General features: G+C 36.6%; 1 protein-coding gene across 1 annotated transcript; it reads right to left on the minus strand.

The window, feature by feature from the left end:
• snap25a (synaptosome associated protein 25a) lies at positions 1-26,165 on the minus strand. The gene is made up of 8 exons (XM_082147060.1): positions 26,013-26,165; positions 15,457-15,600; positions 13,842-13,883; positions 11,532-11,580; positions 9,018-9,135; positions 5,656-5,775; positions 5,315-5,459; positions 1-4,432 (listed from the first exon to the last, which is right to left on the minus strand). The coding sequence occupies exons 2-8, from the start codon at positions 15,526-15,528 to the stop codon at positions 4,364-4,366; spliced, it is 615 nt and encodes a 204-aa protein (XP_082003186.1). The 5' UTR covers positions 15,529-15,600; positions 26,013-26,165; the 3' UTR covers positions 1-4,363.
• Positions 26,166-26,322: the final 157 nt, after the last annotated feature.

Below are 26,322 nucleotides of genomic sequence, written 5' to 3' on the forward strand. Positions count from 1 at the left end.
CATTTTTGTACTGATATATATATAGGTCTCAGCACCTAATTAGCTTGGGGAGCACGGTGAGTGTTTTGATAGCTCTCAATAGATTCAAATAATTGTGTTTCATGGTTTATTGCAGTAAATATCCAAATTCTGTCAATACACATTCAAAAGTTTTTGGTTGATAGTTTTTTTTTAATGCTAAACAAGGCTGCATTTTTTTTTTGATAAATGCAGTAAAATTGTGAAAAATTATTACAAAAACGGTTTTCAATTTTAATGTATTTAAAATAAAATGTATTCCTTTGATGGCATACTCCAGTCTTCAGTGTCACATGATCCTTCAGAAATCATTCTAATATGCTGATTTGGTTTTATTTTATTATATTATTAATTTAATTTAATTTAATTAGTCAAAAGGACATTACAATCTATTTGAAAAAGACTTCCATTTTAGCATAGGATACTTAAAAAAAGAGTACTAATTATGGAAATAATGTACTTCCATATTTTAAAAGAATATACTTAAGTGTGAACTGAATGCTTAATATTTTTAGTTGAAAACCGTGATATTTTTTCATGATTCATTGATAAATAGAAGGTTCACAATTACAGCATTTATTTGAAACAGTAAAAATAGAAATCTTTTTTTAACATTATAAATGTCTTTGCTGTAATTTTTTTATAAATTGAATGCATCATTGCTGAATAAAAGTATTAACTAATAAAAAATGTTAAGAAATAATTGCTAAACATAATACCGTAAGTTAACACTTTGCCATTCCTATAGACAGATATAGATATCAGGCAATGAGGATACTAATTGTCACTAATTATAACACCAATGGGACACCAGATATTTTGGACCCCATAAAGCAACAAACAGCAACTCTTTAAACGTATTTTGCTCTCTCAGATTAGCCCTGTGGCTGAGAGAGGTTGCATCTTCGTCGTAAATCTCCAGCATCTTTAATTACCTCTGGGTCAGCAGAAAAGCACACCACAGCACCTCGTTCATCAGCCAACCTCACACACAAGGCCAAAATGAAAGAAAATCACATTTGTTTTTCCTCAGGAGGGAATGCAGCTCACAGCACTCAATTTTATTAACCTGAAGGGCTGAGGGAAATGCACCGTTCCCTGTTTCACACGTCTGTTGACTCACGTATTCGAAATACAACACGAGGCACAATGACTGCCAACATACATTGGCATTGTATTATTGCAATGACTGGCACTATCACATATAGGATCATTCAACAGACAGGTTTGTTTATAAGCCTATGGAAAACCAGCAACGGAGACAATGTTTAGATGGACCACATGTACGTCTCATCTTCATAATCCATTTTTTCTTCTTCTGTGAAACGACTCCACTTTGAAAATGGTGTGTAAACATAGAGGCTTTCTATGCCTGCAGTGTGGATATTTTTATGCTAATGAATATTTCATGTGGTTCAGTGTTGCCTGATATTGCAACACCTTTTCCAAATGTCTCTTACAGCAAACGTGTGATGATACAAGAGACATGAGCTTGTTTTCTTTTAGCTCTATTGTTTAAAGTCACCATGAAATCAAAATGGACAACTTTAGTTTCTTTATAGAATATTGCAGTATTTATTATAAATGATTTATGCATGCACATCATTATTAAAAAATAATAATTAATGTGCCCTTGTAATCTTTAATCAAAATAGCTTACCCTCCCTCTTGCAAAGACATCTCTTCTCTGATGATGCGTTTACTGGCATGAGGGCAGGGCAACCTGTCACTCACATGACATCACAGCAATAGCAAACCACAACCATTCAACTATTCAATCAATTCCCGATGGACAAGATCCTAAAGTCAGAGTCCCTCCCTACATTTGTTCTTGTTCAAAAAGCTGTTTCACTTGGATACACATCACATCTATCGCAACTTCCATTTCATGATGACTTTAATCATTTCATCAATAAAAATGAATAGAAACAAAGCCTTTCTGATGTCTATTTTTAATAAATCTGATAGCATACCCTTTATTTTACATCTCGTCCTCTTATTTTAATGCATACTTTTGCAGTGTACCTCTGGTCTGAAGTGTTTATCAGTTCATTATAATACACTGTAACAGCATATATGATAATTAAGCTTCTTGAAGAAGTTTTTGGATAAACTTTAGACATCTTGCTGGTTGCGCTAAGCATTAACATGTCGTGTTGTTGTTCTTGCCTAATGGAACTAAATTAGGCTGATGTGTCTTGATTATTTCATTGCAGCAGCAAATTCATCCTTATTAATTATATCTAGCCAAAACTGGACAGCTCAAGGTGACGATCTGAAACAGAGACTGTAGAAAAAGGAATGGGAGAAGTCAACAATAAGTAGTCCTGCTTTTTAATTAAAAGAGCCAATCACCTTTATGATAGAGTCATCACCTGTTTGTTTACTCTAGAATGTTCATGTACTGGACTAGCCTGTTTTAGCATGATTTTAATTAAACAAGCTAAATTTATGATATAATGGTTGTCATTCATCGCCGAGTTAAAATATGCAATTGAAACATAATATTATCAAGATTTTAGTCATTCCCCATTCAAGTTGTCTATTATTGAAAACAACAGCTCCGGGGCTGTAACCAATATGGCGGCTGAGTGAACTCACTTGCCTTAATGGACTTTGTCTGAAAGCAATTTACTCCAATCTGTGATTGCTGTCTCGTATCATTCAGTGTTTTGTCTCATTAGAAATGCATGACCTTCATAACGACTAATATGTAAAGCGTGACACTAGTAGCAACATCGAGGCTGCAGGGTTTTATTCCCAGGGAACACAGTTGCAAGTTGCTTTGGTTAAAAGCGTCTGCCAGCTATGTAAAAATCAAGTTTGACTTATTCAGATCTCCTGTTCTTTTCTCACAAAGCAGCTCTGTCAAGCGACATTGAGGTTTTGCTTGAGACAATAATGAAAACCCACAGCGATTAGGGGTTTATTATTTTTAATCAATTCAGCTATAGCTACAAAATGTCAACCACTTCACAGACTGACAGGATACAGAGGGAGTTTTAATATTACATGCGTTGAGGACATCAATCTCACAGTTTAACCTATGTCATTCAGGTAAGGTATTTATTTGACTTCTTATAATAACTATTCAATATCGTAGTGATTTGGTGTGCATAGCTCTAAGTACAGAAGCAACAAAAAAATCATTTTTTTGTTATGAATTATTATAATTTTTTACCAATAACAAACCACACGGGGAAAGTAAACTAACAGGATACAGTCATCTTATAAAAGTAAGTTCTCTCAGAAATATGCGTCTTTGCTTTACATTGCAAATAATTTATTTTTATTTTTTCAGATCATCCAAAACCTATGATACAGTAAACAACCGGACCCCACCTTTCAGAACATCCTTTTCTACACCAAACTGCATATTCATTTTTAGAAAACAAGTCATTTTTGCAGGACCACCACACCAGCATTGTTTGGTTTCCATCACATTTCCTCTTTAAGTCACTTTGCATTATTTTACAACAAAGGTCACAGTCTGTAAATATATATTATTGACTGAAATGGTGGCACTATTGCAAACTTGCAGTAATATGGAACGTTCCACTGTGTCCTAATACTGAGCATGCTTTTGTCAATTTTGCTACTGCCATGATTAAGTTATTTTTTTGTCATCTTTTTAAAACAAGTTTTATTTATAAGACGCTAAGATCTACCATTTGTCATGCATAACGCACAATTCACATCACTCGGAATGCAATGTTTTTACTACTACAGCTACAGAATCTAGTTGCACATCGTCTAAACAGTAACTGATTATGGTTGTGATGAGGGATATGAACCAAGGACATTGATTGTAAGTGCTTGTTGTATTGGTATCATTTGCAAAATATTTTTTTTCCCATTTTTCATTGTCATGACAACATCAAAATAAGGAGCATGACAGTAGCTGAGTGGTGTGACACAGTTTTACCAAGACGATACTGAGATATACTGAAAAGGAAAGACAACTTGTATAGCATTCCTAAATAGTTCCTCCAGCAAAAATTCGATATATATATACACATAGGCTATATGCATACACATACAAGTAGATATATGTATACATACATACATATATGTATACAGGCAATAAAGAGAATAAAAACTTCACAAGTGAGCAAGAGCCATCGAGTCAGCACTATATACAACCTTTGGAAAGAATGGTACAGAGTATAAGAAATCATTTTACGAGGACAATCATTGAAAAAGCTGACAGACGACACATAGAACAACATTTACAATGGGGGCCGGATGATATGTGCATGTGTGCAAACCTAGAAGGTAAATACCATGATAAGCGCATTGCCTTTTGACAAACTGCATGGTTGGTAAAAGCAGGCAGACCAGAGCTTTAGCCACTGCCCAGCATCTTTGTGGCCCTCTGGTTGGCTTCATCAATCCTGGTTTTGTTGGAATCAGCCTGAAATAGATCAAACAGTGCTTTATTAGCAAAGATGTTTTTATTCATGTAAATCAAACCTTCTATATATATGTTTGTATGTATGCATATATGTATGTATATCATTTAATTTAGTAATTCCCAATTAAGTTATGGAAGTCAAACAAGTTTTATAGATTGTTATTATTATTATTATATAATATTATTTTATTTGTAAAGTCATCATGACAAATCTTTAATCAAAATAATATCATATATTTTAAATAGAAAAATGTGTGCATATATATTTATATATAACATCATATAATATAATACAATATTATATTTTGATATTTCAAATTATATATAAAATATATAACAAAATACAACATTTAGTAATATTAATAATTAACTGAGTAAATCCCAATTATTTATGTCAAATCAAAATTGACAATTTAAAAAAAAATCTTTAATCAAAATAATATGATATATATATATATATATATACTATTTTAATAAATATTAATTTAGTAAATCCCAATTATTTATGTAAAATCTAAATTGACTTAATATTGAATCAAAATAATATCATTCATATACATATACATATATATGTGTGTGTGTGTGTGTGTAGTATATATTAATATATAACTTATCATAAAATAATCAAATATAATATTTAGATATTTATTAATATTTTAAGTTATATATAAAATATATACCAAAATACAACATTTAGTAATATTAATAAATATAAATTTAGTAAATACCAATCATTTATGTTATGGAAGTCAAACATGTTGCAAATAAATATTCAGGTCAACTCTTAATTTGTTGAATTGACTTTTAAAACTGCACTTTAGAATTTTGTTTAATCATTGGAAAATCCAATAGGGGAAACTGTCCTTGAGAGCCAATCCATACCTTCTCCATGATCCTGTCGATCTGGCGGTTCTGGGTGTCAATCTCGTTGCCCATATCAAGGGCCATGTGGCGCAGATTACCAATGATGCCTCCCACCTGCTCTAAGTTCTCATCCATCTCATTTTCCCTGGCGTCATCTGTTACCCTGCATCCATATAAGAACGGTAGAATGTCACTTTAAATCACCAATCATTTCTCAAAGCAGAACGCATACACATGGGCGGGCTATCTACACATTTGACCTCTTAAGTCTTTTTATTTTAGCTTTTGGCTACACGATCAAACCTCTCTCTTTTAGCTAACCCTCTTGACTGAGTGTCCTGGAATCCTGGACGTCTCACCTGCGGATGAAGCCTCCGCTGATGGCCATCTGTTCGCGCTCATCCACTACGCGGGCGGGCTGGCTCGCAACCACTCCATCCTGGTTGTTTCCCCATGCCTTGCTGGCTCCGCTCTTCATTCTGCACAGAGTCGGGGGAAGCGTGAGCACTAGCGTAACCGGACACTTCCATATCAGCAGCAGTGTGTCCACAGATCAACAACAAACATGAATTACCAGGCAAGCATAACAGGGATGGGCTCATTCTCCCAGGGGCTTTGCAATTTGTAATGCTATATCCTGCGGACATTTAACATACATGTACTCGATGCTGAGACACATACCTTTCTGAAAATGAGGGACGTAAATAGAGGTGGATAGCCATTTATAAACAAAGATAAATGGGTCTCAGAGGTCACTTCTGCCCGCCCCATGGCACATGAGCTGTCCCCCTCTCAAATTATGACAAATAACAAAGAGCACAGGCCTTGGCGACAGACAACACAGAGTAACAGGACTGCCACATCAGTGGAGACAAGTGTAAATAACTTCAACAGAAAAGAAACTGGAGGAAGAGAAGCGCATCCTATCTTGCCCTTTCATTGGCCACCTCTCAGCTCAGTGTTTCTGACTCTTAAATGTGTTAAAATGAATGTTATAATGAACAGATCAATATTGTTATGAGATTACAAGCCCACAGCCACAAATGAATAAATTATTGCTGTTTATAGCCTCTTTTACATGCTAATTATCCAAAACATATGCAATCTTATCAAATATGACAACAACCTATTATGATTATTACTATATATTGCTGTAGACATGCTGCTACTGGGATCTTCTGATCTTTCAGAGGCCAGAGGTGAGGTATAGAACAACAATAATTGGTAACACTTATCAATAAGTTTCCATTGGCTAACATGAACTAACAATGAGTAATATTATTTTTGTAAATGTTATTTAGTAAAAATATAACTTGTTCATTGTTTGTTCATTATAGTAATTTTAGCATTAACTAATTAACCCAACTTTTGTTAATGTATTAGTAAATGTTGAAATTAACTAAGACTAATAAACGTTGCAGAAGTGTTGTTCATTGTAGTTTATGTTAGCTAATGCTACAACTAATTACCTTATTGTAAAGTGCTACCCAATAATCAAAAGCATGAGAAGAGCCCATTTAAAGACTGAAAGCAATTTCATAATTGCTACTGCAGACAATTTTATTTAATAGTCTATCAACATGACATCCTTGAATTCATTCTAATAGTGTCAAGAAAATCATAAACTTAATTTATAAATTATAAACAAGAATCTAGATTGCATCTTTTGCATAAACAAGGTTTTATTAATCTGCTGTTGTTCTTGCTGTGAGTTGTTGATATGGATTTTAGTTCTAATATTTCTTGATTTATCTAAAGAGAGATGGCCAAGCCTCCCACTGCAGTATTATTTATAGAGATGGACTAAAGCTACAATTCCCCCGGCTGCCGTCCCTCCGTTCTCTCTCTAAACAGCATGTTGAGCTTTATCTAATGTGAAGGAGCAGTTAATACTCAAACTGGCAAACAATGCCTATTAGAACCTTGAATATCTTATTTTCCTTTACATATTCTGTAAGCGAAAAAATATACCTTTTGCTGTCCAACTATGAAAGAATCTTCTGAAAATTTAATTTGTTTTTTAAAATAATCAGATAAAAAAAAAAAAAAAGTATTTAAATAGAATAATATTTTATTTTAAAAGTGACTGTTATTTTGATAAAACTATGGACTGAGTTAAATGTGAACCACACAATCTGACCCAAAATTCAACCTCCCTGAGCGCACGGGTTCATTTGCTCCTCTGCACCAGTCCGGGACTTTATGACATGCTGTCACATAAAAAAAAAGCCTTGAATATCTGCACTGTATCTTTTTCTCTGTCTGACCTAGATTTTGTCTGCTCCCCTTGGGGAACCAGCAAAAGCATTGGTTCTCTCCACTGAACTGCGGCTATAGACTGGACTTTGTGTCCTGTTCTTTGCCGAACTATCCCTGCCAACATAAATGAGACAGGCTTGAAACTGTTAGATCATCTGAAGGACTTTCAGTAGGAGTTGGTCATCAGCATTGTTACTATGCATAATTGCTCTTTATAACAAATAGCAGCAATGTCAGTATCATTAGCAAGAGATGCATGAGCATGCATTTGGCATTCAGGGACATGCTATTGCAGTCATACAGGTAGCATTGATGGATGTGCTTTCAAAGTTGTAAAAAAGCTAGTGTATGCTTATACATTTTAAAGCAGAAAATGTTAAATATGTTTAATATAGGCCTATATAGCCTATATATGTGAGTGAGTTGCTCTATCACTTTGAGTCATTTTAGATCAAGAACAATATTTCTGAATGTCATGCACTGAATGAAACAGGAAAGTGCTTTCTAATGATATAATTATGATGCTTCTGTTCCAAACTGTTGTCTAGATATACTCATTTAAATAGTAGCTGTCAAAAATGCCTCTAAAGATTCCAAACATCTTCAGACAGTTAATTCAAACATACATTAAACATTTTAGCGATATGATCCTCTCGACGTTTCCAGAAGTAAATGGAACATCACGTCACGTGACATGTTCACGCTCTGTGTCATTGAGGTCTTTTCGCGGTCAAAACGCTGATGACACGACAGATGATACATTTTAGTAAGTTATACTATATCTTTTAACAAGCCCTCTGATGTTCATTCATGTTTTTCGTGCTTATAAATAGCAGTAAAGACGTAGATATGTAAACCATCACTGAGCGCCAAAACGCCATTTGTTATTTGCATTCGTTTTAAAATGAGCATTTTGAAGACTTTGAGTTTGAATTCATTAAAACGTAATTAAAACACAAAACAGTTAAGGTATTTCTCCGTAAACGACTCAAAATGACGAGCTCGTCACATATGCGTTATGTATGTTAACTAATCTTGATGGACTGGAAAGGATCATAATTTATCGGAAGATAAAGTACTTAAGTTGATAAAAGAGTCAAATTGACTTTTCGTTCAGTATTTTCTATTCATTTGTATTGGGACTACGTTTAGTGACTCAACTTTGGCACATCCATGCAGTTTTAGTGGTTTGATATAGTGTTCATAATATGTTGACTTGGCTTTGGGTTGTGCAGCATGCCTTATATTCATTTCATTGATAAACTGTCTAATAAAGGACCCAGAGCTAAGGCTATTGGACTGTTCTTCTGTGAGCATGTGTGACCATGCCTCATGCTCACTGTCTGTGCTTAGGATCATGGGTAGTGAACTTGGCAGGAGTTGGGCACGTCTGGCTAGGGCTACAGGCCTCTCAATAAGATTTATTTTTAGGCAGGCAGGCAGGCAGGCAAGCAGCACCTACTTGTTACATGGACAGGAACAAAGACCACAGAATTTTCCTAGATCGTTCAAATTCTTTTCTGCATCCTTCATGTCCTTATTGATTTGGTCCATTCCCTCCTCGATGCGTTCCAGTTGCTCTGATTAAACAACAAGTAATTTATCCCCCACAGAATGAGAGCAGGTGTCAGGAAAATAAAGGAGGGAGGAAAGAAAGAGGGAAGAGAGGACAAAGAAGAGAAGACAAAACTTCAGACAGTCACTGTGACAAAAGGAAACTCAAAAAAAAGGGAGGGGGAAAAAAAACGGACGCCACCACATACGTAAGACCCTTCTGCCACATAGGTCAGTACCTACTTGTTACATGGACATATGAAAAGGCCACAGCATTTCCCTAAATCTTTTAAATTTTTCTCGGCCTCCTTCATGTCTTGGTTGATATGGTTCATGCCATCTTCAACACGATCGAGTTGTTCTGGTCAGGACAAAGGGATGACAGCAGTGGAATGAATTTTACTGGCCCTTGTTTGACAAGAATATATGAGAAATGAGCACTGCTGAACTGGATGCGAAATTGTTCAATGCATCTAGAGGGGACGCATGCATTAGAGTGAACCTATGCAAAAAAAGAATTAGGAAAGAGTTAAAAAAGCAAGACTTCATCCTTTATTTAGCTAAATATGCATCAAAGTCAACATGAAATCAAAACGGGCCCTATTTACTTTCTTAATGCACATTTCTGGTATTATCGGGAATGAAAAGAGATTTAAAAAGTGTCTTTTTAATCCCTATTCAAAAAGTTTCCTGCTGACATCACTGAGGCCACACAGGCTATTGGATAATGTTAACCTGTAGTCAAATAGCTATTTTTTAGTATTTAGATTTACAAACTCGAATTCACTTGGTTAAATTCTGATTTGTAACGCCCACTTTTCACCAATTCCCAATAAATAGAGTCAAGCCCCTTCAAACATTTTTAATCATTACTCAAAATATGTCACATTACAGAAGTAAAATGGGTTGCAATGGCAATTCAAGTTGACTTTCGCATTTAACACATGTAAAACTTGAATTTGATCCCAGCAGCCAATAGCAGACAGAGTCTCCCACAAGGGGCACTGCAGGAGGGCGACAGTGTCTTTTTAATTAGACCTTGGGGCAGAATAAAACACTGCCCGGATCTCTCTCAAGGCTTAGTGGCTGTAGTGCCCTTTTGCTGGAAGCGGACAGCCTCTTTTTCTCCTCATTACAATGGAGGGAGCAGCTTATAGTTTGTTTGTCTCTGTGTGGTTAGGGGATGAAATGGCTGAGGCGCTGAGTGACCCGTGGTGATGCAGTCTGGCGTGTTTGTCGTGCAGACAGGGTGTGTTCGATATTGTTAAGAGGTTTAGTAAAGGTATCAGTCACAGGAAAGAGAGAGGCAAACTTGAAATGGTTGAGGAGGGAAACAAGCCTACCACATCAGTTGCGTTTGTTTAATCCCTGGCATTCAAAGACACTTTCATTTAGGCAAAGCAAATTAACCTAAATTTGATTAATTTCCTTGTGTCAAAATTCTAGAGATGCTCATTTAAAACAAGAAAATGAACTTTTGACACCTCATTCCTTGATAAAGCTAAAGCTTAGTGTCACCTCTGGGCTGAGAGTATTTAAATAGGCTTTAGGCTGTAGTTTGAGGGGATGAAGGAGTGAGATCTCATTCCCCCTATGAAAAGACTAATTATTGGCTGCAGACATGGGGCCCTCACACACAGGGGCCAATCAGAGGGCTTCTAAGGAGCTAACGATTAAAGCAAGGCCAATTATGTAGTTTTTAAAACCACACTAAGCCAAACAAGCTAACCGTGTGCTTTTAAAATGGGAAAAAGCTGGTTACAGCCTTGCCGATTTGTTTATTTAATGGTCCACTTTGACTTTTTACTGAGTCAAATGACACTGTTACAGTATTCAATATCTGGTTTCAATATTAGGATTACGCCAGGGATTATACAAAAGAGTATTAGTGTAGTTTATGGGAAAGAGTATCATTTGTCATTACCAGCTAAATCGATCGTTGCTTTATTTGTTTATTTGAACTTGTATTGTTACAAGCTGGCCTAAAAAACTAATGTGATGGCAACTACTTTTTAAACTGAACTGTGAATATATTTGACATGCAAACATTAAATGGACAGTTGCAGTGGCCAGTCCTGTTTATTTGGTAAAAGAGCATATTGAAAGAATATTAAATGAAAGAGAAAAGTGTGTTAAAAGGGTGAAAGATTTAGAGTTACTTCAGAAAAAGCAGAAGAAATCAAAATGACATTGCACAGAAATTACTGCAATTAATTAAGCAACTGAATTAACAAACAAAAAAATAGATAAAGATAAAAATCAATTTATAATACATACTCTAGTTGCATATTATAATGGCACATTGGAACAATTAAATTTGATATGAAAAGCTAATAGACATATGCAATTTTTATTCAAAGATGTCTGTGCCAAGAATGGAAGAAAATGGTTTTGTCGTCATCTAAAACACATCCACACTTACCTCCCTGCTCGTCCAGCATAACCAAAGTCCTGATACCAGCATCTTTACTCTATGCATCAAGAACCATGGTGAAGAAGGGTGGAAGAGAGGGTGAAATACATGGAAAACAAAGTGGAAAATAAAGGACAAAGAAAAAGAGGTGAGATTCAGCACACAAAACACAAGGCTCATTCAGAGGCAGTCTACTTTTTTAGGCTGTACTGGTGACATTTCAAATTGCATAATGTTCTTCTCCTTTTTATTAGACTAAATAAGCAGACGCTAATTACTGTGGAGCATATAGCCCTGATCAATATAGTTTGTAAATGTAACTTTGTGCTAATGTGAGGCAGAATCTCTTTAGAGTCGTTTCTGAGCTTTCGTAGCTTGAGGCAATTCTAATACACCCTTAAACAGTACGAAAATCCATCAATGAAATATTCTGCTGAAACATGATCGGATTGAGGTAAAAATGAATCCGCTTGTGTGTTGGAGTACAGTCAATTTAGGCAATGCAACAAATACAGTGTGGTCTCATTGAAAGTGAGAACGAGTGATGCCTTTTCGTTCCTCTTATTGAGGGCAGATTTAGCACACACTCTTTGGTGTGCCCATTAAAACGACGACAAATCATCTGGCACTTCATTAAAGCTTATAAAGTGAGTTACACTCATACAAAAGGACGCCTACTCCTCCCAAACCCCTGTAAAAATGATTAGGGGACATTAGCGTAAAGGCCAGCACAGAAGTTCTTCATATCTTGCTAGAGACGTCCTTGCGATAGTGCCCTGAAAAGGTCTGCGTCATAAATCAGCTCCTACTGTGCTGGTCTTCAATGAGAAACGTCTTTGAGTAACCTATTTCCATCACTATTTGGTCACTGGCATCCCAGATCTCAACACTTGCAAAATATGACTTTTCCGTGAACGTAATGATCAGCGAGGTAAATTTACTGTGCCGTTTTTTCCCCTGGTGTTTGGAAAATAACAGGCAGCTGTGACATATTTCAGAAAGTGCAGCTTCAGCGCTTTGAGGGGAACGGGATATCGATATTTGGGATAATTGTAAGGCTCGGTGGTGCATATATCAGCGGGACGTGAAGCAGCACCCCCCTCCTTCCGGATGGGATCACAATGTGCCCTAAATGGATCCTTGGGGATTAATTTGTTTGTGCCATAAACCACTGAATTTTCACGCAGCAGTAAAAGCCTGGAACAAACTCAATGCTTCTACTAGTATAAATAATGAATGTGATTTACCTCCATTTTGGCCTAACGCAGGAATACTGCTGATCGTCTATAAGTGCCGAGAACATTCGATTAGTCTAACTAGAACATGAAAAGGCTGGTATAGACTGACATAGTTTATTAGACCTGACCGAGACATATCCCTGATCTGTGTGCACCCTCCCTCTCCATGTTTTCTTGTGTCTGTCAGTCTCAGAGTCTTCAGGCGATTTTTGTCAATTTGTCAACTCAGAGGCGATTTATCGCTTCTCTGATCTGCCAGTAATGGACATGGCGAGGTGCTCTTTGCAGAGATATGGGCTGTGATTATCAATATGACCTTGAGATATGCTGTGAAGAATTCACAGTTCTTCTCTTAGATATACACACCTCTCTTCTCTTTCTCTAACTAACACCCTCAACCCATCAAGCCTAGAATAGTCAAGCCCAGCTTGTGCTCAGCTCTGTCTGAAGACTAAAGCTCTCATGACAGAACAAAAATTATCAAATTAGGATCATTATTATCCTTATATTGATCTATTTCTTCTATTTTTTGACCATAGAATTATGTTCAGTTTCTAGGGATGACAATTTAGCATGTTAATAATACATTTAATCTGAAAAAAGCTTTTATCCAAAGTGACTAACAGATGAAATGTACTACATTAACCTGTTAAATTGACAGCCCTAGAAACTGAACATAATTCTAAATGGTAAATGAATAAAATTTTTTGAAAGAAGTCTCTCACCAGGGCTGCATTTATTTGATCAAAAATACAGTAAAAACAGTAAGATTGTGAAATATTATTGCAGTTTAAAATAACTTATGGAAACTGTTTTTTTGAAGTAGAAACCTCTTTTAACAATGTTTAAGTCTTTACTGTCATTTTTGATCAATTGAATGCACCCTCGCTAAATAAAAAAAATGTCTTTAAAGAATTTTACTGACCCAAATGTTTAAATGGTAATGTATGTATAGAGATTATGCCAGATCATATATTAAACATTTGTGATCAGAAAACGTATGCATACAGTGAGATGTAATTTTTGATTATAAATATGAATAAATATATTATATAAATATAATAAAGCGTCTTTCTCTTACCTCTTCCACAAGCTGCAGCATACGACGGGTGCTCTCCAGTGACTGTGGGGGGGGGGAGGAAAAAGATGTTAAAACCAGAATTCATTAGGAACTGACAGAGATAAAAACCTCCACAAGCTGTAGCGAGTGTGGGAGGATTTTTAACACACACTATAATCAATAAATTATCAATTGACGTTATTTGCAGCACTAATGTACCAGAACATTTAACATTTTAAAAATATACAAACAATTTGCAGCGCTCAATGACTGCACTACTTATTTTTTATGTTTTATTATTTAAATGCATAATAAACAATCTGTGCGAAATAATGTCTCACTGGTCGGTGCTCTGAGGCACCAAGTCAGATAGAACATTATTCATCTCTCCTTTCAAACTCTAGATCTATTAGTCCATCCACCATTATGACCACCTTATGTTAGTTGAACAAATTCCTTTTTTCTCTCTCTCTAAACATTCAGAATACATTAGAAATATGCTATTTTTATGAGTAAATTACAGCATTTTTCACACAAATATCATGGACTGGGTGTCTGAATATTATGAATTCATATCTCTGTGGATCAGAAGGCTGGAGGACATTTTTGCAGTGTGCTGTTGCTGTTTGTGTTTTAATATTCTACTCAGCTGTGAGAATCATAGCGTGGGGCGGCAGAGAGGAGCTCCATCAGGCTGCAAACACACAGGCGCCACCCCCAGCTCTCACACACACACACACACACACACACACACACACACACACACACACACACACACACACACACACACCAACCAAATGCTGCAGCGTTATGTAAGGCAGAGTGCAGGTGAACCTCCCTCCACATGACACACACACATTCACATATGGACTCTGACATCTCACAGTCACGGCCTACAGAACAAGCTGTGTACAAATAAGTAAATCTGTAGCATAAATTACTGCAATTTATCCAAGCCTCAATCAACAGAGCATAAAGACATGAAATAATTAACTTGTGTCAGAGACTTGGAGACTTGGATAAGAGCTAAACAAGTTTGATGTCTGCTTCAACTAAACAGACGACTTAGCAAATGAAATAATTTTTATTATTATTATAAATTTTTTTTAAATAATTGACTAGTGGCATTGATCCAGCATCATGTAAAAACAAAAACTGTAAAAAAAAGTTACCAAAATAAAGGAAGTAGTAATCACCTGGCCAACATGGGGAGACCTGCTCCATGTGGAATAAATCAGCTTGTATTGGGCTATTGATGTGACTGGAGTCTTAATGTCATGTGAGTGTAAATTTTTTCTCCCCCTCAAAATTGTTATTCATTTTGGTACCATTTGGTTTGGTAGTCAAAAACACATTAATGCAGCAACAAAGCTTTTTTTTGATTGTACACTACTTTTTTCTTCAAAAAAAATATTAATTTCCTTATTGCTGAGTGCATTTTTAAACAAAGTGTACATTAATTAACTGTAGTATACTCATATATATTCATCATTATCAGAAAACATGTCAATGTTGCACAAAGCTCCATTTTGATTTCTTAGTTGGCACTACATTAGTCTTTGGTTGCAATCAGTTGATGTTTGAAGGTTGTTGTTCATGTAAGGGTAGCATAAAGGCAGAAAATGAATGTCCTCACCTCATCCGCCAGCTGGTCTGCACGTTGCTGCATGTCAGAGAGCTCATTGCGCATATCCGAATCATCTGCCATGGCTGCTGGGTGTGTTGGGTGGAGCTGGTCTCCAACTGGGAAGAGTGGGTCTTACTGGAAGTCTGGGGGAAGCTGAAAGAATTGGGCATAGAGAAAAGGAAAAAATTAAACAATGAGGCTCACTTGAATAATAAAGTGTGTCATCCAGATTTTAAGAATGAACAAAGACAATATACTCATCCTAAACCTAAACTCTCTCTTTCCCAGACCCATAAGCACCAGAAAAACAGCCATGGATGTTAAATTCATAGGACAGATAGAGTTATACAGCTAATAAAGCAATTTCATTTACACAGGCTAATTAAATGTCATGAAATAGACAGTAGGACATTGTCTGCTCTTAAAGAACCCATCGCCTCCTCTCGTACACTCTTTCGAAGAGCGTCGAGGTGGTGGCTGCTGTGTTTAGCTGATTAAATTCTTCCCTGAGGTTCTGGGTGTTCCAGGAGAAATGATTCCCTGCTCTGCCATGGAAACTGTGAGCTTGACAGATATATTCCTGAAAAGACTGGCTTGACAGCTAGCAAGATATCCCAAGAGGTCTAATAAGAACAGCTTACTGAATAATTGTGAGTGTGTGTTAAACTGCACAAGCATGGGAGCTTAAATTATTCCATTCAAAGCAAAAAGTAAACATGCTTTCGCAAAACCATCCTGCATGCAAGACAAGACATTGCCCAGTCATTTTTAAATGTTTAAGCAGAAACTTCACTAAATTCTGTTTAAGATTTTTTTTTTTACAGATGTTTTGGCAAATATCTCCATCTCAACCATCCACAATATTATCAGTGAAAAATCCAGTAAATTCCAAGCAGGCATTAAAGAGCGATACTGCTTCCATTAATTGCATAATTGTACTCAAGCGATTAAATTTAACACGCCTGCCTGACCTTTCCCAGCGAAATACTCCAGAGACTCTAAAGGCTGCAATATTACACTCCCATCTCCAATAGTGAATGTCATCTTCTGCTTTGGTTAAAGATCAGGGAGCACCAATCTAAAATTGATTGACCCAACAACCAGGCTGTGTACTGAATGATGCAAGCTCTCTCAGGGTAGTAGAAACATGTTTGTGATGAATTTGCAGTATTGTAACATATGTCCCTAGCTGGTGCCAGTGAAACGCACTAATACAGAAACGTCCCTCACATGTCCTCGCTCAACCTCTGATGAATGAGCTCATTCAGATTCTGATGAGTGCATAAAAATGTCAGGTCAGTGAATGACTGTCATAGAGAATTCTTTGTGGTAGTATTCTTGAAATAACCAAAAAGTTAAGCACAATTTGAGAGACCAGACCAGAGGAAAAACAAAGAGGTACCTTGCAGTCTCTTTTTTGTCTTAACTAGGCCAGTGAAACCTCAAGATTCATGTTTACTGTAAATTTACTCTGTTTTAACGCTGTTCCTTACTGCTGAAAAACAATCTTTTGATTTGCTTCTCCCTCCACATCTTTCATCTTTTCATTTTTTAACTGAGCATGCATAATGCTATTTGCCATATTATGAATATGAATGGCACTACTAGCAGTCCTTTGGATTGTAGGCTAGCTAAACCTGAAAAGTTTAGGCCAGAGAACTGAGTAGATGGAGCCCTCTCGAATTGAAATTATTTTGCAATTCACTTCTGCTTTCAGGTTAAAATAATTGTACTTGTTGCCTATATCCAAGGATTATTAATAATGCATTGGGTAGTGGTAACCTTTTCTATATTTTTTTTTTCCAGTGCACTACCAGTGTAAATATGTACATGCTCTCATTCATGCTTTATTGATGACTGCCATTAATTTTATGCTTGTTGAATGATGGCAGACCATGCTAATTCTGAGGCAGTCGAATGTGCTTTTGATGAGACCTGTGTGGATCGTTTCAGAACATCACTATGCAAATGTCTAAATTATAAACAAAGAATGGACAGGGATTACAAGAAATGAATACTGGTAAACAAAAAAACAACAAAAAATAAAGCAAATAAAGCAGGGGTCTTCATCCTTTCAAGACTGGCCTATAATTATGCACACAGAGTACCATATTAATGTATTTTCAAACTGTGTGATGTCTAGCCATTAAAATAAACATTACTGATGTATAGAATTACATACTTAAGCATCACATTTAACTTTTAATTAATACATTTTAAAGTGGGAGGGACAGTGAAACATTTAGCAGAACTGTTGCTTTGAAAAATGAAAAAATTGAAAAAAAAAAAATTTAATCAAACAATTTGAGATTGGACCCACGTTTGGACCTCTGAAATAAAAGCTCCACAGTAATGCCTCTAAAAGCAGTAAACATATCAAAAGTTGTTTCTTGAACTAGGCTACTGAGCAATATTTATTGATTTGGTTACTGGAAGTTGTATGTAGCCGTATGTTTGTTTACTGAAACAATGAGAAGCTCTATGGTTTAAACATGCTCTTTTAGAATAGCTGTGTGTGTGTGAGAGCTCGCTCATCCTCCGTCTCTGGCTGCCATTTTGTTTTCTCTCCTCAAACATGCAGCCTCTCCCTTCACTGCAGCACTTCAGTTACCACACAAAAACTGTCCTCCTCCAAAACTTGACGCTGCATTCTCTTTTTTCCCCCTCACATGCTTCGCTAAACGCTAACGCCACCTTATATCCCCTCAAACGGAATGAACTTATCATGCCTGACCTCTAAATCTCTGAGTCAGGCGAAACAGACGTGTTTTACGAGATTACCTTTGAAATCGGGTTACGGTATTTCCCCTCAACAGTGTTATGTTTGTTGCAACAGATTGACTCTCGTAGAGCGGGTTATTGAGCTTGACATGTTTTAAAATCTCCAAGAGAATCCTTATTCACAGATGCAAGGACAGAAACTCAAGCCATATGCCATTTGTTACTCATTTCACAACTTTTTATGCTTGGCAAATTGATGGACATCTGATATGGCCATTAAACTAAATTCCACAGAAAATTGACAGCCTAGCCTTAGTTTGTCATAACATAACATACTGAATGCATCAGAAAGTTGCATAGCTAAAGTGCATTTAACGTAAAAAAAAAAAAACATAAAAAAATACACGTCTACAGTGTTACGTTTAGCTGAACAAATGTAAAATATAAACTGAAGTGGGCGATGCATAATTTAGAAAGGTCTCTGAGTTCATTTATGCTTCCATTTGTCTCCAGCCATGCCTTTATTGAAAACCAAGGAATAACGGATAGAGCCGGCAACCTGTAAACTATAGCAATGGCTTATTATTCACAATGCAATGCAACCAGATGAGGAGGACAGGCCTGAGCGATGCCGCCCCCTCCTCTCATGAGCAGTGATTAATAGCATCAGTTCCCTTCCTCCTGAGTGGAGGATTGCGTGGAGCGATTCCAGGCCTCTATTAACATGTCTCGTAACCTCTTACTGTTCACACTTCTTATATAAATCAAGTATATAATATATAGAAATAGAAATCCATATAAGATGAAAAGACCTCTGCTGCAAAAACAATCTAGTTCAAATTGGATTATACCGCTGTGAATTAGGAAAACTCCATCACCAGCCTGAGGAGGTGAGTTCCTTAGGTTTCCTCTCCTCTACACTGCAATTATTATTATTTTGTCAAAATTCCAGTAAAACTATCTACACATCCTTAAAACATAAATTTAAGGCATTAAGACTTGCGTTCAAAGAATACATCTTGAAATATCTCATTATTGCCTCATAGCAAATTATTTTCTTGTTTTAAGAGATAGTTCATCCAAAAAGGAAAATGTTGTCATCACTTACTCGCCCTCAAGTTTTTCCAAACCTATATGAGTTTTTCTTCTTCTGTTGAACACAAATGAAGGAAGAATTGAAGATTGAAGAATGTTGGTAACCAGACAGTTGATGGGAGCCATTGACTTCCAGAGTATTTTTTTCCTACTATGGAAATTAATGGCTAATGTCAACTGTCTGGTTACTAACATTCAAAAAAGTGATGACAAAATTCTCATTTTAGGGTGAACTATCCCTTTAAGCATATATTTGACTAAATTGTGTTATTTGTTCTCTCTCTCTCTATGTAGCCTATATGTATACACACACCAATGGGATATGTATGAAAAATGAAAACTAAGATAAACTGTCTGAAAACAAGTACCTCGTGCAGTTTTGCATCTCAAGATTTGTTCATTTAAATCTGCATTGGAACAATAAGCATAGTGAAAAGTACTAAATAAATTAACCAAAATAAATAAATAAACCACGTACTGTCCAATAGAAAATCATTAGGCTTGTGATCTGTGGCGGTCATTAGTACTGATCTAAACTATTCCAGAGTGCGTGTGGCTGGATGCTAAGTATTCTTCATAGCAGAATCTACACTACGCACTCATGTTGCTGCACCATTAATGACTGCAGCAGCCTCAGAACCTCATCTATATCCCCCCTTTTACATTGGGTTGAAGGGTCTTGTGATTTAGCAGGGATCCAATGGCCACTGCAATTGATTTGACAGAGTCCATTTCACAAGCCCGTTTGTTGTCAGCTCTGCACCAACACTAGCATCAGGTCCTCTGCAGAGAGCCCTCCCTTCTCATCGCCTGTAAACTCCCACTCATGGGGAAGCCCCGGGATGAATTTCTTAACAACGGGGCCATTAAAGCAGACAGTGTGTTCCCCACCTGACACCCTGATTCCCTCGCCTCCCCATCTGGCTCCAAGGTTCTTGGCGATGTATGACGAGTGATGAAGTGATGAGTTTGACAGCGCAAGGATTGGAGGGCTGGCTATGCAGTCTGTTTGACTGTGACCTTCACATTTTTATTGCAGCTCCATAGAGATGATGATCAGAAAGCAGCAGAGGAATGAGAGCCATCTTTTAAAATTTTCTATAGAAACAGACCCACTTAAAACAACAACATTAAGACGTCCTAACACCTGCAGAAGATCTGTTTTCAACTGCCATTGCCATTCCACCAATACCATTGCTTTGCCATCTTACTTTTGATTGGTGTCCAAACATACTGTTATTGCAGTTACATAATATGCCTCTTCAACAACAGACGCTGCAGAAAGGCACAGAAAAATGACACCTGAATGATAGCATCAGCAGGTGTTCAATATTTGAGGAGTCATAAACAACAGACATTAAAAAAACATTTAAGAAGCCTAGAATCCAGAAAGCAGCCAAAAGCTTTTGCTCAACGGAAACATGATTAACAGATTTATTTACTTATAGAGTGGTGCAGGGATGACGTCAAAATCCGGAAGACTAATTCGCCACTGGTTCCCTCGAGATTTTCCTATGGGTTTTTATAAGGGTTTTTTTTTCAATTAATGAGTAAAATAAGGTCTGTGGTAAACATAATTTGATGATACTTGGACGTTTTGTTCTACAATGTCCTGACATTCCCCAAACAATCTTATCTTGTTACTTATTAAAAACATAATTTTTTTTAAATAAACATAACAGCTTCAAAATGCGCATTTTTGTGTGCAAGTATTGCCAGCTTACCACAGACCTTATTTTATTCATCAATTGAAAAACCCCATTATAAAAACCATAGGGAAATCTCAAGGGAAGTGCTGGTGAATTAGTCTTCCGGGTTTTGACGTCATCCCGGCAGCACTCTATTTCCTTGAGGTACATTTAGCTAAAGGAAGTAAAACTCTCCTAAATAAACACTTCAATTAAATTACATATTCTGAATATTCTTTTTGAAAGCACCAGCTAATGATCGATTACTATATTTATTATATATATAGATATTTTAAGATAAAAATATATTAAGATAATTATCTTTATATTTTTCTTATCACATTAGCAACTCTTTTTGGTCTTAATATCTCATGCAATTTTGCATCTCAAGTATATCATGGTTTAAAGATTTTTTTTAAATGTTTAATGCAAAAACAAAACAAAAGTACTTGTTAGGCCACTGTTTATTTTAAATCTGATTTGGAACAATAAGCATAGTGAAAAGTGCTACAAAAATGTACCAAAAAAATTACAACTAAATATATTCATAATGATTATTGAAATAATTGATTATGAAATAAGGATAGTCACTGCAAGACCATCTAAAGGTTTATTTTTAGATTATTTATAATCAAAAAGAGTGAATGCCACAAAATCAAATTTCTTTAACATGTTTTTTTTTTTTTTTTAAATGAGAAACATTGGTGATTGACAAGCAAAGATTGAATATACATGCATCAAAACTTCAACTATAGCAAGTTTGTCTTACTACATCATATTGACTTGTTTAAATGAGCCAGTGTGCATTATTATCAAATGACTGTTTGGCATCTCAAACATAGGTCAACAGTCAAATAATCCTCAAAAGAAATATGCAAACATGAAGCAAAGGCTAATATTGAATTTATGAGTAGCGTTTACTATAGCATGCTGCTTAATACTGAAATACGATTCCACTTTAATGGATTCGGACCGTGATGTGTACTGAGAAAGTATGAATCATCTGCATAAGCTCATCTATCTTATCATCTATCTCTTATATATGCACTACACTGTAGGAAACTTCATGACATGAACTGATTGAACTCTCTGTACTCTGAAAGAGCACCATTCCAAAATGGCTTCAGACTGCAGCTATGAGCAAATGAACAGATGTTGTAACATTTGTCCAAATTGCTCACAATAACAGCTTGCAAAAGTAGCCAAATTGCACAAGTCCATCTGATATGGTACAAACATTAAGATGCCTATGAAAGACAATTGACACAGGTAAGAAAAATCATATTGATCACGCAAAACGCATTCGTATTTTAATCCATTTGTACTTTAAACAAATGCCCGTCCTATGACGCATTCTCACATCTATTTCCACATCAGAACAAACACAAATGAAGTTAAGAGTTTATATGAGCATTTTCAAAAACTAGATGTCTAATACAAAATACATTACTTTAGTTCTCTCAGTTTTACGTAGCAAGTACAAACTACAGTAAGTTACATCAGCTAGCTCTTAATCCTTTGCTTAATCTCACTTTTATTCAGTAAATTTAAGATTGCACTTATTAACCACTGTGACCTCTCTTACATTGTGTTCACAGAGAGAGAGAGAGGACAGTGTCAGTCCTTATGCTGATTTATGATGCTTCTCTTTCCACCCTCAGAAACCTCCAGCACTATTGATATTCATAAATGGTGGAGGGGAACCCACATGTGTGGGCAGAGCTTACAGGCTGAGATGCTTGGCATGAGGGTGCTTCTTTCTGCAGTCATTATGCATCATACAAGCTAATTCTTCAGGGTATCTTCTCTTTTCTCATTTCATCCTCAGCTGCCCTCCTCTGACGTACTTTGTTTTTTTTTATATTCTCTACCAACATTATCCCCCCTCTTTCTATTGCTCGTCTTTTTATCCATAGCCGTCTTCAGTCTTTTATGCTCTTGTGACGCATTTGTCCATATTTTCAATCTGTGGGTGTTCAGCCAAGTGCACTTGTGCAGGATTGTCGCAGAGATATCCAGTATCCATTTTGTACTTGGGCCCATGTTATTATTTGCTAGATGTAAAGTGTTCCCCAAGACTACTACCTGCTCTTTTTCATTGGAGTTTGCAATCAGTTTCCATTTTTTACCCAGCTGGTGCTTTAATCTGAAACAATTTTGTGTTAAAAGGCGATATGTAATTAGGAATATGAAATCAAGGACTTTAGGGTGATAGTTATACATGTAGCTGACAATAACATATCATTTTCAGTAACAGACAGACCAAGCTTTTGATTTTCTTTTTTTTTTCTTCTTTTTTTCATAATATCTATCACAACATTTCATTGATACAGTGATAGTGTATGTGATTAATCAAGACATCGGAGCAACCATAACAAAGCACTTCGCTGTCTCAGTGTCAAGATTTGATAAAACAATTTCCAAATGACATATTAATTGGTTTGAATGAGTTAAGTGAATCACTCCTGACTGAGCTCAGCCATTTGTTAAAAGCAGAATTTGTGAACATGTGCTGTTCTAAAATACATCTAATAAAGCCTGAATGACTTATTGGCTAATTTAGAATTTGCATGCAACTGTTTATTCCTTATACCCCAATCAATTTGCATAAATATCCCATAACAATCCATTGGTATCCTATTATATATATGAACAAATCACTGTATCTTTTTGTTTATCTCGAATATGTGTACTACAATTCAAATTGCATTATGCTATATTATATAGAATGTATTAATATTAGGTACCTAAATATGTTAAGTAGCAATGAGCATCGATAAATCAAGACGAATCGCGGTCTGGTAGGCTATCGCGTGAGTCACCACTTATTGGGGAACATCCCTCCCGCCCTGTGCTCTGCAGTCAAGCCATAATAAGCCGCATTAAACCATCAGATTCAACAACAGAAGCGTGCCAACCGCCGCAAGACAAATACAGACCGGAACAAGCGAAACTGAACGCTCTACTCACTGTAGTAAAGTATTGTTTTCTGTTGCTCATATATGCGTCAGTAACAATATGCGCATTTACTAACCTTACAGCAACAGAATGATGGCCAAAAACAGAGTGATGTTAAACAATACCGTGGCTTTAGAGCATTTGCAGGTGCAAGATGAGGGCACGTGACTGAAAAAAAAGGGAGCTCGTCTGCAGTATCCTGACATGCCCAAGTCACGCGGGCATTTTGACCGGACGATTAGATGATATTTCGGGTTGTTACGGACATCCGGTTAATGTAGGGATTTTACGCTCGAGATAATAGGCTACTATTGTGTAATCAGTACATTCTGTGAGCCAGAAAGTGTTTAACACGTGAGGATGGAGTCAATGTGGCGAGGAATTGAATCTGCATCATACAAAGGGTTTGGAGAACCATTCGATTTTTATTTTGGTGACATTCGGTTCTCGAGCGCGAAATTCTTCAACCAATGTGGTTAGAACACTAAAATGCTCTGGTGTTGTTCAAAATCGCTACAGAATGTGCAGCAAACACGGATGCCTGTGAGCCGGATCTTTAATAGAGAGTCAAAAACACAAGGATGGATGAGTAGCCGAAAGAATGATTCATACGAGCCGATTCTTTTTTAGTGAATCAACAATTTACATCGCGACCTGTGTAGATTTATTCCCGAGAAAAAGATTCCTCTCTATACAAGACTGATCTTTTTAGAGAATCAAAAACATACAAGTCTAGAACAGGTAGTCGAAAGAATTAATACTATGAGTCGGTTCTTATAGTGATTCAACAATATAGGCTACAGCACGACCAGTCTTACTCTTATGACTCAGTTCTTTGAAGTGAATGAAACACCTGAACAGGACATTATTACTTTCGTCATGTATGACTGGAGTTTAATCAAAAGAATTGTATGTTAAGTCTCGTGAGACTTACATCAGCTCATACGACAAGAGTTGACACAGCTTTACATTATGAGTTTAGTTGTAATCAATAATAAATTCATTAATGAAATATGTTATTATTTTTAGTTTGTTTAGTATTCTTAATTAGTATTAAGACCAATTATTGTAGGCTATTGCATTTATGCCGCCTCTTAAAGTCTGTGAAAGCCACGAAATCTGAAATGATCTCATTATATGGCAACAGAGTTATTTTCCCCAAAAATATCTGACTTAAAAGTAGCTGGTTAGAGAATCATGAAATTCTTTAAGATTGCCACCCCTAATCATACGTGAGGGTATCTCCAGCATCCGCCTCCGCTCGTCTCTGCTCAAGCCCCCGCCCATCGTCTAACACCAGGAAGACACGAACTGATCATTACCGCTGCCCCATCGCATACATACGGCAAGGTTGAGATTATTTTTGGTTCAAACAATTAATATGTCTGTTCAATTGAATAAGTCTTATCACTGCATCATCCCATCTGACTTTCCCCACTCTGCTTTCTTTGCAACACGCACATGCGGCACATTAATTCTCGACCACTTTGTCGCATTTTTCCATATTGACTTCCCCCTCTATCAATCGCTGATCACTTTCGTTCAATCTCAACCCGATGTTATCAAACCTTACTTATTTATATTCTGAGATAAAAATGCTTCTGGCAAGGAAAGCAATTTGCCGACCTGGTCACAAAATGATACTGCAAAATGAAACACCTAGGCGTTTTCACTGTCATTTCAGTGATTAATGGCCTGATGCAACAGAGCCCTTTTTAAAAACGGGTTAACATCTGGTAAAATCAGCCATTACTTAGATGGCGCCTATGCGCAAAACTTTGCCAGACATATAATGGCAATTTAGCTGCAGAGGCTGGATGTGAATTCAGGACAGAAACGCAGTCGCTGTCCAGGGTGCTGAAACACAGCAACCGCCCACATCGTGCCGCATCCAACACACGATTCAAATGCGTATAAACCACACATGGTCATCCCTAAAATCTGACATCCTAATTAGCCATCAGTTTTCGCATTGCATTTTGACAAAACATCCATTGCTGCTCTTGCCTCAACCACTTTTTGGCCAAACAAATTTAAAAGAAAGAAGAAAAGACATATCGTATCAAATCCTTTATATCATTTCCTCTTTTAAATAAAGCTTACCTGATCCCGTAGTCTTTGTTAGACCGTCAGTAAGGAAGTGTCTGTCTGCGAATTTCAACAGCGAACCACCATCAAACTCCCTTCTGTAGGGACTGAGTGAGTTGCTGCAACGGCTATGCGTGTGTGTTCGTCTTCAATGGATAGCAACTCTGCCCTCGACAAAGATGGCGTCCGCTTTGACGTCACCGACGTTTAATAGAAATCTGTCGGGGAGGGGAGGCCCAAATAAAATGTAGCACCTGCCGTGGAACATTGTTTGGCAGCAGCATGTGAATGTTGAGTTGACAAGAACAACAAGACTCGTCCAATC

The sequence above is a fragment of the Leuciscus leuciscus genome, assembly GCF_965113295.1.
Source record: "Leuciscus leuciscus genome assembly, chromosome: 19".
NCBI classification, from domain to species: Eukaryota; Metazoa; Chordata; class Actinopteri; order Cypriniformes; family Leuciscidae; genus Leuciscus; species Leuciscus leuciscus.

Bases quoted from the DNA above. Each gene is read 5' to 3' on its own strand.
- snap25a (XM_082147060.1), bottom strand. From the start codon at position 15,528: ATGGCAGATGATTCGGATATGCGCAATGAGCTCTCTGACATGCAGCAA. The intron at 13,884-15,456 runs GTGAGGACATTC...CCCCCCCCACAG, and splicing joins CAGACCAGCTGGCGGATGAG to TCACTGGAGAGCACCCGTCG. The intron at 5,460-5,655 runs GTGAGACGTCCA...ATATGGATGCAG, and splicing joins AGCGGAGGCTTCATCCGCAG to GGTAACAGATGACGCCAGGG.